The sequence below is a fragment of the Heterodontus francisci genome, chromosome 25 (genome assembly GCF_036365525.1).
Source record: "Heterodontus francisci isolate sHetFra1 chromosome 25, sHetFra1.hap1, whole genome shotgun sequence".
Lineage (NCBI taxonomy): Eukaryota > Metazoa > Chordata > Chondrichthyes > Heterodontiformes > Heterodontidae > Heterodontus > Heterodontus francisci.
In genome coordinates this window covers 42,860,651-42,875,008 of record NC_090395.1, presented here as the reverse complement: position 1 = coordinate 42,875,008, position 14,358 = coordinate 42,860,651, and the positions used below count along the sequence as shown (strand labels likewise).

The window sequence follows — 14,358 nt, the reverse complement described above, 5'->3', positions numbered from 1 at the left end:
ACCTTTCATCAGAACTCATAAAATGCTACCTCCAAAGTCTTTTAGTTCTTGCATTCTATCCACTTCTCCCCGTTTAAAAAAAGTCTAAGGTGTTCCTTTCTGAAAAGCTGTATGTAAATACAAGATTTTAAACATTTGAGGCTAATTAATTGTTCAGTGATTGAAAGTTTAAACCATTATCTGGCACTAGCTGTTTGACTGTTTGTTTAATTCTTGGATGCTTGACTTCCTAATATTCATCCTGAGTAATTCATTATGTAATATTACTTATCCAGCTAGAATTAATAAATCCTATTTTTGTTTCCAGATTTGCAAAATGAATGCAATTCCTCAACTAATCAGTCTCTTGGGAATCAAAAATAACAATGTTCAGCAATCTGTCTGTGGAGCCCTTCGAAATGCAGTCTACAAGAACGTCACCAACAAGCTTGAAGTAAAGAGAAATGATGGAATCAAGCGAGTACTTCAGCTATTGAGAGAAACCCATGACCCAGAAACAGAGAAGCAAATAACTGGTACAAACTTCTGATTAATTGTAGGATTTCTTATGGAGTAGCTCTTATCCCCTATTCCTCTGGTACTTTCTTTTAAGCACCTCCACCTTTTTTCCATCCTTCCTGTCTCTCACTGGAATTCCTTGTTATGTACCACCCTCCCAAACCCCATGTCAACTTCAACATTGAGATGTCCTCCCTTAGCCTCTGCAAAAAGTCACTTTTCATACTCAGTGATTTCAAAATATAACTAAACTCTTTTACACCTTTTTGCTCTGACTTCTCTGCCATGTCATTTACTCAGTTTCCTCCTTCACGTAAACTCCCTTAACTCTGTCTGCAATCACCCCTACAACACTGCATTCTCTTGCAGCTTGTCCCACCATTTTGCTCAATGTGTGCCACAAGCATCGTTCCCCCAGTACATTCGAAATCTCCATTACCTTAAGTTTGAGGGCTGCAACTTTGAAATCTCATAGCGCACAACTGATCTAGTCATTCATAGCCAGAACTGGCTCAACCATTTAAAACATCACTGTGTCTCACTCTCCTCAACCAAATTCCTCTACTGCTCCAGGAGGTCAAGGACAACCGTATGCTCTATTCCTCCGACAAACTCAGTATCAGTAGAATGTTGAAACCACTGACCATTTTCAATATGGGTGACTCTGGAAAGGTCTCATTTATTGGCCATTCTTAGTTGTTACATATTGCTGCTGCTGGAGGGGATGGATATTGAGTCCAGTGGCAGAGGAACAAATCAAGTCAACCCTTTTGTCTTGGATGGTGAGCTTCTTGAACATTGTTGTGGCTGCACCCATCCGGGCCAGTGATGCACACTCCATCACACTCCTGATTTAAGGCTTGTAAATGGTAGATCAGCTTTGAGGGGTCAGGAAGCGAGCCACTCATCACAGATATGTTTCACTCCCTGTTGATAGTAGAACTGTCTACTAAAATTGTCACATGTTTCCAAGCCAGAAATATTTTTAGAAAATACTTTTGCAAATATTGTGAAAGATGGATATGCCTTCCCAAAGTACACCAGCAGCTTATCTTCTTATTAACATCTAAGTTTTCACCAGATTTCTTGTGGCCACCACCAAAGGGTGAGCCCGTGTTCCTGATCATGATGAACTAAAGTATGAGTTAAACTTTCTACACTCCTGAAAATAGTATGAGATGCCTCATACTCTTCTAGTCTCTCAAACAAGTAGACAAAAAACTCTAATGGACCACATGTGCTGGATTTACCTATTTTTACTGCCCATTTTCAAGTGGTGTTGGGAAGTTGAAACAAGTAAAGTGGAGCAATATGATCACAATATCACCCCAAAAAATTTTCACCAAGTTCCCTATCCTGAAAATCTGTCAATCTGTAATCTTGCCCACTTGGAGCTCAATTCTTTACATGTAGATGTCATCGGGTGACTTTAGGCAACATCCCCATACCATTTGCTCCAAAACCCAACTCTGAAAACTGCCATTATATAAATGACTGCATTAGCAGCACAGCAGTGTCCTTGAGGTGATACTGCATTGAAGGAACCAAATTTGAGTTTTCTCACTGAAACCTGCACAGACTTGCCTGTACAGCTGTTTTGGATCTTACTCTGATCTCTCGGAAGAGTTTCTTCTGACTGTTTTTGAGTAGTTGAGAAAATAAATTTCTTAACTGGAAAGGAAGAGATGAAAGATGGTCATTTACATGACTGAACAATGAGGACGTCAAATTCTAGAATTTGAAACAATTTGATCTAAACTGAATTTGGCAAAAATATCTCCTCAAAAAAAATTCTGAGAATGAGCAGTGCACTATCCCTAAAAAACAGTTGATACAGAGCCAATTAAGTGTTTAAAAGGGCCTCTCACTTGCAGAGTAAGAGTACTTAGGGTTTTGGAGAAAAGTGAAAATTGGATTTAAAAAGATTAAGAGCTGCAAAAGAAAAGAAAAATGGTGGAGTAACCGCCTTAGCTGAATGAGCTGCCCTAGTTTCTGAGTAAAGATTAACTTGGGCACTAAACGTTTAGTGTCTACCTTCCAGATATTCTCTCAGATCATTGCCATATCTGGTCTGATTTAGATTAGATTTAGGGGAGTGCCTGCAATGCTCAATATCTAACTATAGAAAAGCATAACCCAGGGATGTAATTATGGTATCCCCTTGTGATCTGCTCCTTTTGATCTTTCTCTTAATTCTAGTCCTGGGGAAATGACTTTGAATCCCACCACGGCAGCTGGTGAAATTTGAATTCAATTAATAAATCTGGAATTAAAAGCTGGTCTAATGGTGACCATGAAACCATTGTCGATTGCTGTAATATCCCGTCTGGTTCACTAATGTCCTTTAGGGAAGGAAATGTGCCGTCCTTACCTGGTCTGGCCTACATGTGAGTCCAGACCCACAGAAATGTGGCTGACTCTTAAATGCCCTCGCAAGCAATTCAGTTCAAGGGCAATTAGGGATGGCCAATAAATGCTGGCCTAGTCAATGACACCCACATCCCACAAACGAATAATAAAAAAAAGGTAGAGTTGTGACTCTAATACATTCTCATCCAGGGATTTTCCAGCAAGACTTTTATCCCAATTAACTACCCCTTCTCCAAGGAGTATATCTCCCGCTGTGTCCACATTAATAGAATTGTCCTCACTGGATGTGAATATTTTTTCTGGCCATCTGAGAAGGGATGATGAGTTGCTTAAAGTCACCGGTCATTCTGACAGAAAGTGTATGGGATGAAGCAACAGATCCGCATTCTCAGTTTGAAACTGACTTGAGTTGTAACAACCCACATCCCCAAACTGCTGACCTGGTTTTGATCTATGTTCTCCAATGCCTAGCATTTCCCTTTTAATCTTTGCATATTTGCTTTGTTTTAAAACATAACCCTTAAGCATAGCTCAGTCCAAAAAGAGGATCAAGAATCCTGAAATATGTCATTAGGAAATCAGCACCTAGTCTGTGCCGAGAGATCATTTGGATTAAATTACTGGTTGACATGCTATTCATCTAAAAATGATTGTGTTGTGCTCACTTGGAATTTAGTTATTATGGATGGGCAATGATGCTGGAAGGTTAATTAATGTACATTTCCATTATAATAATACTAGCTATGTATAATTTTCTTGACACAAATCACATGGCACCAGTAGTCCCAAGTGGTTAAACAGATCTAGATATGCTACTCTTTCTAACATACCTCCTAAATGTTATTAATTTGGCCAACCTTTTTAAACTTCAATATGGAATGGGAACTTTCTTGGAAAACAGCACCAGTCAACTATTACTTACTACTGTGGGTTCCTTGGTCTTCTGCAGGTTATGAAAGCTGATGGAAGGGCACATCCACCTATATGCCAACATTTTGTTTGTATTTATTACCAGACCACTAGTCCAACCCACTTAATATGTTTTTCTCATGATGTAGGCTGCCAAATGTTGTGGTTCACTGTAGAAGTTTGCCACTGTTAATCACTTGCATATAGACTGCTGTCAATTGATTCATAAAGAGGAACTGATATCTGAAGTTGCACAGGCTGTGTGTGCCCTTTTGCCAAGTTCTCTGTTCCATGAGAGTGGTCTGAAGGAAGCTGTTTTAAAAATGAGGAAAAAAGTTCAGAATACACAATAATGTTACTTTCTAAACAAGAGATTGCTTCAGTTTGTACTCTGCATATTTGGTTTGCTAATTATTTTTCATGTTATTAGGACTTTTATGGAACCTTTCATCATGTGAGAACCTCAAGGAAGACCTTATTAATGATGCCTTGCCAGTCCTGAATGAATCTGTGATTATTCCATATGCTTCTGAAGAGTACAGAAACCTAAAAGCTACTAACTCAGAGGTTTTCTACAATGCTACAGGATGTCTAAGGTACGATAGTCACTGTTGCATTGGTGGGGAAATAAAACTCAAATATTTGTATAGCTAACCATGAAGAATGCATCATTTGTGACAGTAACTACTCTTCCTTAAAAAAGCTATTGGTTCCCCTTCCACAGTTAGGTATTCCGACACTATGACCTGTTTTAAGACCTTGGGGGATACAGTTTGGCCAACAACAGCAATGCTGTTCTGAAATTAGCCATTAGGGCAATGTTGTCCAATACATTTGAGACTCGCCACATGAAGCTAATTGGGCATCCAAAAGTGGCCAATTGAATTTTTGATTCGTAAAGTTTACACAAATCACATGGCACCAGTTGTTGCTGTTGTTGGCCAAACTGTATCCCCCAAGGTCTTAAAACAGGTCATAGTGTCGGAATACCTAACTGTGGAAGGGGAACCAATAGCTTTTTTAAGGAAGAGTAGTTACTGTCACAAATGATGCATTCTTCATGGTTAGCTATACAAATATTTAAAAAAGGTACTTGACACCAGTTTTGGGCATGTGATTCCAATATTCGTATGCTTGCGGCATATGCATGTGGACTTTAACCTTTTTGTGCATGCGTTAGTAAAATGTTAAGAAAAGCAAAATGTGAGTGTTCTTTTTATCATTGTGTCTGCTTTATATGCTTGGTTATTGTTTATTGTCCGCAGAGATAGTGGATGCATTGGTTGTAATCTTCCAAAATTCTCTGGATTCTGGAAAGGTCTCAGCAGACTGGGAAAACTGAAAATGTAATGCCCCGAATCAAGAAAGGATGGAGACAGAGAGCAAGAAACTATAGGCCTGTTAGCCTAACATTTGTCATTGGGAAAATGCTGGAATCCATTATTAAGGAAGTAGTAATAGCAGGACATTTGGAAAATCATAATACATTCAAGCAGAGTCAGTAGTGTGTTATGAAGGAGAATTAGTGTTTGACAAATTTATTAGAGTTCTTTGATGATGTAATGAGCAGGATGGATGAAGGGGAATCAGTAGATGTAGTGTATTTGGATTTCCAAAAGGCATTTGATAAGGTGCTACATAAAAGGGTACTGCTCAAGATAAGAGCTGTGGTATTGGGGTGATATGTTAGCATGGATGGAGGATTGGCTAACACAACAGAGAGTCAGGATAAATGGGACATTTTCAGGTTGGCAAACTGTAACTAGTGGGGTGCCACAGGGATCAGTGCTAGGGCCTCAACTATTTACAACCTGTATTAATGACTTGGATGAATGAACCAAGTCTATTGTAGCCAAATTTGCTGATGATATTAAGATTGGAATGCAAGTTGTGAGGAGGTCACTGAGTCTGCAAAGTGTTATGGAAAGGTTAAATAAGTTGGCAAACATTTGGCAGATGGAGTATAACGTGGAAAAATCAGGTTTTCCACTTTGGTAGGAAGAATAGAAAAGCAAGATTTTGTTTAAATGGAGAGATACTGCAGAATGCTGCAGTACAAAGGTTCTGGGTGTCCTTGTATATGAAACACAAAAGGTCAGCATGCAGGTACAGCAAGCAATTAGGAAGGCAATGGAATGTTGACCTTCTATTGCAAGGGGGTGAAGTATAGAAGGAGAGAAGTCTTGCTACAACTGTACAGGATGTTGGTAAGACCACACCTAGAGTACTGCACACAGTTTTGGTCTCGTTTTATTTAAAGAGGAATATACTTGAATTGGAAGCAGTTTGGAGAAGGTTCACTTAGGTTGATTCCTGGGATAAAGGGTTGTCTTACAAGGAAAAGGTCGGCAGGTTGGGCCTATACTCATTGGAGTCTAGAAGAATGAGAGGTGATCTTACTGAAACATACAAGATTCTCAGGGAGCTTAAAGGCTAGATGCTGACAGCATGTTTCCCCATGTGGGAGAATCTAGAACTAGGGAACATAGTTTCAGAATAAGGGGTAACCCATTTGAGACGGACATGAGAAATTTCTTCTCTTCGAAGGTCATTAGTGTTTGGAATTCTCTACTCCAGAGAGCTGTTGAGGCTGGGTCATTTATATGTTTAAGGCTGAGTTAGTCAGATTTTTGAACTGTAAGGGGGTTGAAAGTTATTGGAACAGGCAGGCAAGTAGATTTGAAGAGTAATGTCGGTTTGTACATATATGCTTGCAGTTGCTGTGGAGCCAGAATTTCAAATGTGAATTAAGAAATAGCTTGATAATTATGATTAAATTTTTAGAGTGTACAATATACTACAAATCCTTTGTAAAACTTTTTGTATTTATAGACACAATGGTCATTAAAGCCTGGCTCGGGTATAAAATTAAAATCCGACCCGGGCCTGACCCGACAACAGCCAACCCGAGCCTGACTCGGGCCTGAGTCCTTTAATTTTTTTAAATGCCCGACCCGAACAGAAAATAACACACATATTTTTGGAACAGAAAACAATCACAGTGGCGCAGTGGTAAGCGGCACAGCCTCACAGCTCCAGCGGCCTGGGTTCGGTTCTAGGTACTGCTTGTGCGAAGTTTGTAAGTTCTTCCTATGACCGTGTGGGTTTCCTCCGGGTGCTCTGGTTTCCTCCCACATGCCAAAGACTTGCGGGTTGCTAGGTAAATTGGCCATTGTAAAATAAATTGCCCCTAGTGTAGGTAGGAGAATTGTGGGGATGTGAGAGGGAAAAATGGGATTAATGTAGGATTAGTATAAATAGGTGGTTGATGGTCGGCATGGACTCGGTGAGCCGAAGGGCCTGTTTCAGTGCTGCATCTCTCTATGACCAAAACAGTTCAGTCCAGCCCGACCCGAGCCTGAATGCTGGGCACCGAATACAGACCCGACCTGACCCGAACCCGACAAATGTAGTCAGGTTGGGTCGGGTAGCCAGGCTTTAATGGTCATGCACTACATTGTTATACTTGAGGATAGGGAAAAAATGAATTTTTTTTTCTCTAAGTACCATAGAGAAAGATTTGCTGTGATCACTACATACAGAAATGTCCTAGTGTTCTTGAAAATTTCCTTTTACTCAGTATTTTCAGCAAAGTTGTAACTGGATTCTTTTAGAATGAGGATTATTTCTGCAATAAAAACATCAGAGGTAATCTACATGATCACATTTGTAGTGAATCTATACATAGTAACCAGTGTAGTTCTTTCTGTGTGAAGTTTATTCTGGAGCTTTATATATATTTTTTCTAATTGAAGAAAACTTTCATAGTACAATGAATTTGAACTTTTAATAAAATTGCAATATTTTTACTCTTTGGCATTCATATAGCCCTAAATAAATACCAGCAATTACACACTTTAGCAGAGAAAAGTTCTCTTATGCTTTAAAGTTAACATGGTAAATTTTCCTTTTAGCACTCCTGGTTGTGGAGATCTGGATTGGGGGCACCAAAGATGAAAATGTCCCCTTGTATTCATTAAGGAATGTAATTTACTGAATTTGAGGCTATTTTAATTCTCTTCATTACATTAGAAACACTGATATCAACCAGATTGGTGGCTGCAATGATCTTTAGTGCCCCTGGGTTTGGAAGGGGGAAATTATCCAGCGGTTCCACTCCTGTCCACTATCAGCAAGCAATGCTAGAAATATGAATATGTGAACATCAAATCAAGAGTATACATTTGTAGTTAAGCAACTTCCTTCACATTCCTCTGAATAGTGCTGTGTTTCCTGAAAAATCATGTTACACGTTTGAGCAGGGTGTGTACTGGAGATTTATTTCTAGTTGGCGAGTATATATTTCTTTAATTAAAAAAACAAAGCTGCTACTGTGTACTGGGTGTGATGCATGAAGAAAAGTCTTGGGTTGACTTTAATATTGATCACACCATTCGCAACATGAACTTTAGATAAGACCTTCTTTCAATCTTTTATGAATGGATGTATCATTTTGTCTTGCAAACTTATTGGTGTATATAAAACATGCACTTTATTCAAAACATAACAATATATCAGAACAGTATAATGTGCAGCCAAGCAGGTTCTCTTGCATTGCTGTGAGTAATGCATCAATGCACCTCCACTGTGCAGGCTTTCCAGATTATTCAATTATTAAATGGAAACAAATCAGGTGCATCATTGCCACTATTATCATAGATTCAGAGAATAATACAGCAACGAAGGTATCGTACCTGTGTTGGCTCTTTGAAAGAGCTATCTAATTAGTTCTACTCCCATGCCTCCTCCTCACAGCTCTGTAAATTTTTCCCTTTCAAATATTATCCAGTTCCCTTTTGCACGGTACTATTACATCTGCTTCCACCACCCTTTCAGACAGTGCATTGCAGATCACCATAACTCTGTGTGTGGGAAAAAAAAGTTTTATTTGTGTCTGGTTCTATTGACGATTGCCTTAATTCTGTGTCCTTTGGTTACTAATCCTTCTGCTGCTGCAATCAGTTTTGCCTTGAATATACTATCAAAATTCTTCAAGATTTTGAGCACCTCTATCAAATCTCCCCTTAACCTTCTTTTCTTTAAGGAGAACAACCCCAATTTCTCTAGTCTCTTCACATAACTGAAGTCTTTCATCTTCGTAACATTCTAGTAAATCTCTCCTGTACCCTCTGCAAGGCCTTGACATCCTTTGTAAACTGTGGTGGCTAGAATTGGACACAGTTCTTCAGCTGGGACCTTTCCAGAATTTTATAAAAGTTTAGTGTAACTTCCTTTCTTTTGTACTCTATGCCACTATTTATAAAGCTAAGGATCCCATATGTTGTTTAACAGCATTCTCAACTTATCCTGCCATCTGCAAAGGTCTGTTCAAATATATCCTTTGGTGTCTCTGTTCCTGCAGCCTCTGTAAAATTGTGCTTTTAGTTTATATTGCCTGTCTTCAGTTCTTCCTACCAAAATGTATAAAGTCATGCTTCTGTGCGTTAAATTTAATCTGCCACGTGTCTGCCCATTTCACCAGCCAGTCTGTGTCCTCTCGAAGTATGTTACCATCCTCCTCACTGTTCACCACATTTGCATTTTGTGTCATCTACAATCTTTTGAAATTTTGGCTTTTTTATCCAAGTTCAGGTTAATATATATCAAAATGAGCAGTAGCCACAACACTGAACCCGGGAGAGACGTATGCACACTTCTCTCCATTTTGAAAAACAACCCTTCATTCTCTGCCTCTGTCCCTTAGCCAATTTCTTATCCACAGAGCCACTGCCCTTTTAATCCCCTATGCTTCAGTTTTGCTAACAAACCTGTTATGTTGTACTTTATTGAACACATTTTGAAAGCCCATCAACACAACATTAACCCTCTCCAGTACTTGATCAAAGTGCTCAATCAAGTTAGTCAAGCATGATTTGCTTTTCAACAAATTCATGCTGGATTTCTTTTTGTTAACCCATTTCTTCAAAGTAACAATAGATTTTTGTCCCAGATAAATGTCTCTAAAAGCTCCCCCCAATACTGACATTAGGCTGACTGGCCTGTAGTTGCTGGGTTTATCCCTTTCATCTTTTTTGAACAAAGGGTGCACCATTTGAAGTCCTCCACTTTTTTTTCTTTGAGCACTGCCAACCTTTTGAGTACCTGCTCTTTCTTTAGTGGTGACAGGCGTAATATACTCATTTAATACCTCAGATATGATTTCAACCTGTACAAGAAAATTTTCCTTTAGGTCCTTAATTGTCTCCACCTTTCTTTTGGCTATCCTTCTACTGTTCATATGCTTATTAAATAAGGAAGATCTGCTAACTATTATGAATTTTCGATCAGTAATTTATTTATGACATAAAGCAGAATATAAGAAGTAGGATATAATATGCATGCATCAGTTGAATTTCTTTTAACTATGTGGTGGTTATTTTCAGTTCTGAGCATAAGGTGGTTCAAATGATCTAATTAATGATGATTGCATCTCAAGAAAAGCTATTAAAACAAGGAAGTGCTGTAATGAATCATATGTACCACTTTCTGGTTGACTGTTTAGAAACAATTGGGCTGAATTTTTTAAAAATGACAGCCGGCCCGTGTGGGCCACATGCCAAAGAGCCGCCGCAATCTCCTGTGTGGTGGCTCATTTAAATGGCCTGGGTGGGCCAGCCTCCCCCCCTCCTCCCCCCACTCATGTTGGGGGGCAGGGCTGTCCATTGCTGGGAATGGCATTAACTGACTGTGTGCTGGTGCCATTTTTAAAAGGCAGCCAGCCCTGTCGGCACATTTACATTTTTAAAGAAGTTACCCTCCCCAAAATTAAATAAATACATTTATAACGCCCGACATGATTAACTGAGGTCCTGTCGCCCAGTGGCGGGGGAGGCCATCATGGACCTCATCGCCACTGGGAGGTTCAAGCTGGGCCCTCATGGCGGACATCGGGGTCCATGGCAGGCCTCATCCGAAGCCATCTTCAGGTGCCCCCCTCCCCCCGCCATAAGCCATGGGACCTGATGCCAGGGGGAGATCAAAATCCAGCGCAATATTGAGGAATTATTGATGCATTCCTCATAGTCTCGGACAGTAACCTCATGTACAATGACACTGTTACGGAAACTCCTCCTGTCTTACTAATTTAGGGATTCCTTAGGGTTCTGCTTTCTCTCTTCTGTTTCATGGTAAAAGACCTCCAATCGTCATTGAGGTATGCCACTTTTGGTAGTTATTTCACTTTATTAATATTGTTTTGCATTGTATCTCTTCAACACACACAATTTCCATTTCTTAATGAAAGTATTGAATCAACATTGTTATGACCAGATGAGAAGGGGTCTAGGGGTTCCCTCTCAGCCTTTGCCTGGTTTAACCGTAACAGGGTTTAATTTTAGAAACACTGTGTTTTTAGCTCCTCCCCAGCCCCCCTCCCCCCCTTAGTGAATCCTTGTTCACTGCTCCAATTGTAAAGGCAAGGAAATCAGACAGGTTTCCTTAGATTTAAACAAGTGGAAGTTTATTAATCTTAAACTCTAATACAGTTAACGACTACGGATATGCGACGCGACCACGCTAGCATGCATACACAATAAACACACACACAGATAGTGACAGAAAAAATAGAAAAGAATAAAGGGGAAAAGTTTGAGGCAATATCTGGTAGTTACAGTCCTTTATGTTCAATGTGGAGTCTTTGGTTGCCGCTAAGTCTTGCAAGTCGTTGGGGCCCAGTTCACGCTTCAACTTGTACCGATGTGGGAGTCTTTTCTTTCTTGAGGTTTATGTGTCTTCCGTGGGTCAAGTGGCTTGGGAGAAAGCGAGAGAGAGTGAGAGCAGCTTCCTTGTTCCAGCTTCAGTTGCACACCTTCCTTCTGACCCTTTCTGGTACTTTGAAAAATATGGGTTAATAAAATGAAAGCCAGCACGTATTTGTTAAAAGCAAATCATGTTTGGCTAACTTGATTGAGTTGTTTGAACTGGAGGGATATGTCGATGAGCTTTCAAAAGATGCTTGATAAGGTACAACATAATAGACTTGTTAAGGATTTGTGTTGTTCTTGACACATTTCTCCGGACACCAAAACTCGGGTCCCTTACACCTAACGCTTCAAATCTTTAGCTAATCCATGCTTCCTTTTTCTGCAATCTGAAGACCGTTAAATTCTGAGCTTAATATCATGTAATCATTACTTCCTGATTTATTTCATTTCTATTACTCGCTTTTTCAGATTTGGTGCTCTGCACTCTGGGCTTTGACACTCGAATTTGAATTCTGAGTTTTAAAAAAATGCATAACTTATTGTATGTCTTGTTCTGTAGGAACCTGAGCTCTGCCGGTCAGACCAGCCGCCAGTTGATGCGCAACTCTCATGGTTTAATTGATTCTCTCATGTCTCATATTCAAACATGTATTGATGCCAACCAAGCTGATGACAAGGTCAGTAACATAATTAATCTAATTGGTTCATGATTATGTTGAAAGAGATGCATACGTATGTTTTATCGCCAAATTATGAAAATGTGGGCTAACCTAATAACCATTAACAGTACAGCTCCATTCCAAAATTGCATAATTGTGAGGTATTAAATTTATGTTTTTTGATTAATTCGATGGGTTTCCTCAATTTCATTCCATTTACGGAAAACAGGGTGGAGAAACATAACGTGGCATTCTTGCCGTAAGGAAACAACATGCTTGCCAACTCTCTGCTTATTTAATGTATATAGCAGTCCTAAGGCTTGTAATATGATAAAAGAAAAATTAGTCCTCTTTGTATCTGTCATAATAACAAATCAATCTGTAGCTTTGAAATAGCTGGCAGTTATGCCCCAATGTGAGTAATGCTAACAAAGAGCCTGTTGTTTACTTTGACTATGCTCAGTCACTAGCATATCAATTGTAAAAGAGAGAGAGTTTTCTTTTGGGCCTCCTTATCTCGAGAGACAATGGATACGCGCCTGGAGGTGGTCAGTGGTTTGTGAAGCAGCGCCTGGAGTGGCTATAAAGGCCAATTCTGGAGTGACAGGCTCTTCCACAGGTGCTGCAGAGAAATTTGTTTGTTGGGGCTGTTGCACAGTTGGCTCTCCCCTTGCGCCTCTGTCTTTTTTCCTGCCAACTACTAAGTCTCTTCGACTCGCCACAATTTAGCCCTGTCTTTATGGCTGCCCGCCAGCTCTGGCGAATGCTGGCAACTGACTCCCACGACTTGTGATCAATGTCACACGATTTCATGTCGCGTTTGCAGACGTCTTTATAACGGAGACATGGACGGCCGGTGGGTCTGATACCAGTGGCGAGCTCGCTGTACAATGTGTCTTTGGGGATCCTGCCATCTTCCATGCGGCTCACATGGCCAAGCCATCTCAAGCGCCGCTGACTCAGTAGTGTGTATAAGCTGGGGGTGTTGGCCGCTTCAAGGACTTCTGTGTTGGAGATATAGTCCTGCCACCTGATGCCAAGTATTCTCCGAAGGCAGCGAAGATGGAATGAGAGAGTATTTAAAGGGAAATTGCAATCATAAAGCGAACTTTTTTTAAATAATTCGTTACTGATGACTCAGTGGATTAATATTGTGTTTAAAATAACTGAAACTTAATGTAGGTTTTAAAAGTAAACCTAAGGATACAGTCCTGAGATTTTGCATGCCCCCAGGCTCACCTTTACAAAGCAGACATCTGTCCTGTACCTAACTTGAAAATGTTATTTCTAACATTGTGGGCAGAATTTTATCAGCCCCATAGTGGAGGGAATGGAGGCTCGGAGTGGTAACATGAGGCTGGATTCTACAAGGTTGCCACAGATCTCAGTGGCGAGCTCAAAAAAATCGCCAGTGCTACCGCGTCATTTAAATAGTTGGGGCGGCCCTCACGTAGAGGGCGTGGGCTGTCTGTCTCTGGCAATGGCAGCAGCTGCTTGTGCGCAGGCGCTGACACCATTTTTAAAGGGCTGCCAGCCCTGCCAGCTTATTTAAATATTTAAAGAAATATACACCAAAATTAAATACGTTTCTTTTGCCGCTTTCCCACCCCACCAATAACAATTACGATAACTATTTGCACTCCCCCCACCCCAAAACACTTACCTTTCGCATCTGACCTCTCCTGCCCCAAACTGCACAAAGCTAGGTTTCAACCCTGCCCACCATCCCCTGCACCCATTACGTGTATTTGACCCCATTTCCACCCTCCTCCCGCATCACCAGTGTCATGCCACGTTTCCCCGGATGGGGATCTGAAGGCACGGGAGTGCCGAAGATCGCGGCAGACACTCAAGATAAGTGTGTGTAAATTAATTAATTTTATTGATCTGAATAATCAAATTGTGGTCCCATTGCCAGCAGTGGGGGACCCGCCATGGTGCCTCACAGCCTCCGGGAGGATTGAGCTGGGCCCCAACAGCATCGAGGTCCATGGCGGGCCTCATCCAGAGCCATCTTCAGGGACCCCCCCTCCCCCATCCCGGATCACGAAGTCAAGGGCTTCTTAAAATGCAGCCCATGGTGTGGGCCGGTGTTGGGCCAGTTCCCCGACATCGTCCCACCACTGACCAATTTTGCAAGATGCGGGCGCTAGATTTGATCAGTGGTAAACACATTGGTGGCGGGCAGGTAATTAAGATTGTTAAACAACCAATTGTCA

General features: G+C 40.7%; 1 protein-coding gene across 1 annotated transcript in view; it reads left to right on the top strand.

Annotated features, from left to right (window-relative positions):
- LOC137383848 (plakophilin-1-like) overlaps positions 1-14,358 on the top strand; it is a 67,704-nt gene that overhangs the window by 33,202 nt on the left and 20,144 nt on the right. The window contains exons 5-7 of the mRNA XM_068057152.1: positions 308-515; positions 4,208-4,373; positions 12,040-12,157. Coding sequence (XP_067913253.1) covers positions 308-515; positions 4,208-4,373; positions 12,040-12,157 — 492 coding nt within the window. The remainder of the gene's footprint in view (positions 1-307; positions 516-4,207; positions 4,374-12,039; positions 12,158-14,358) is intronic.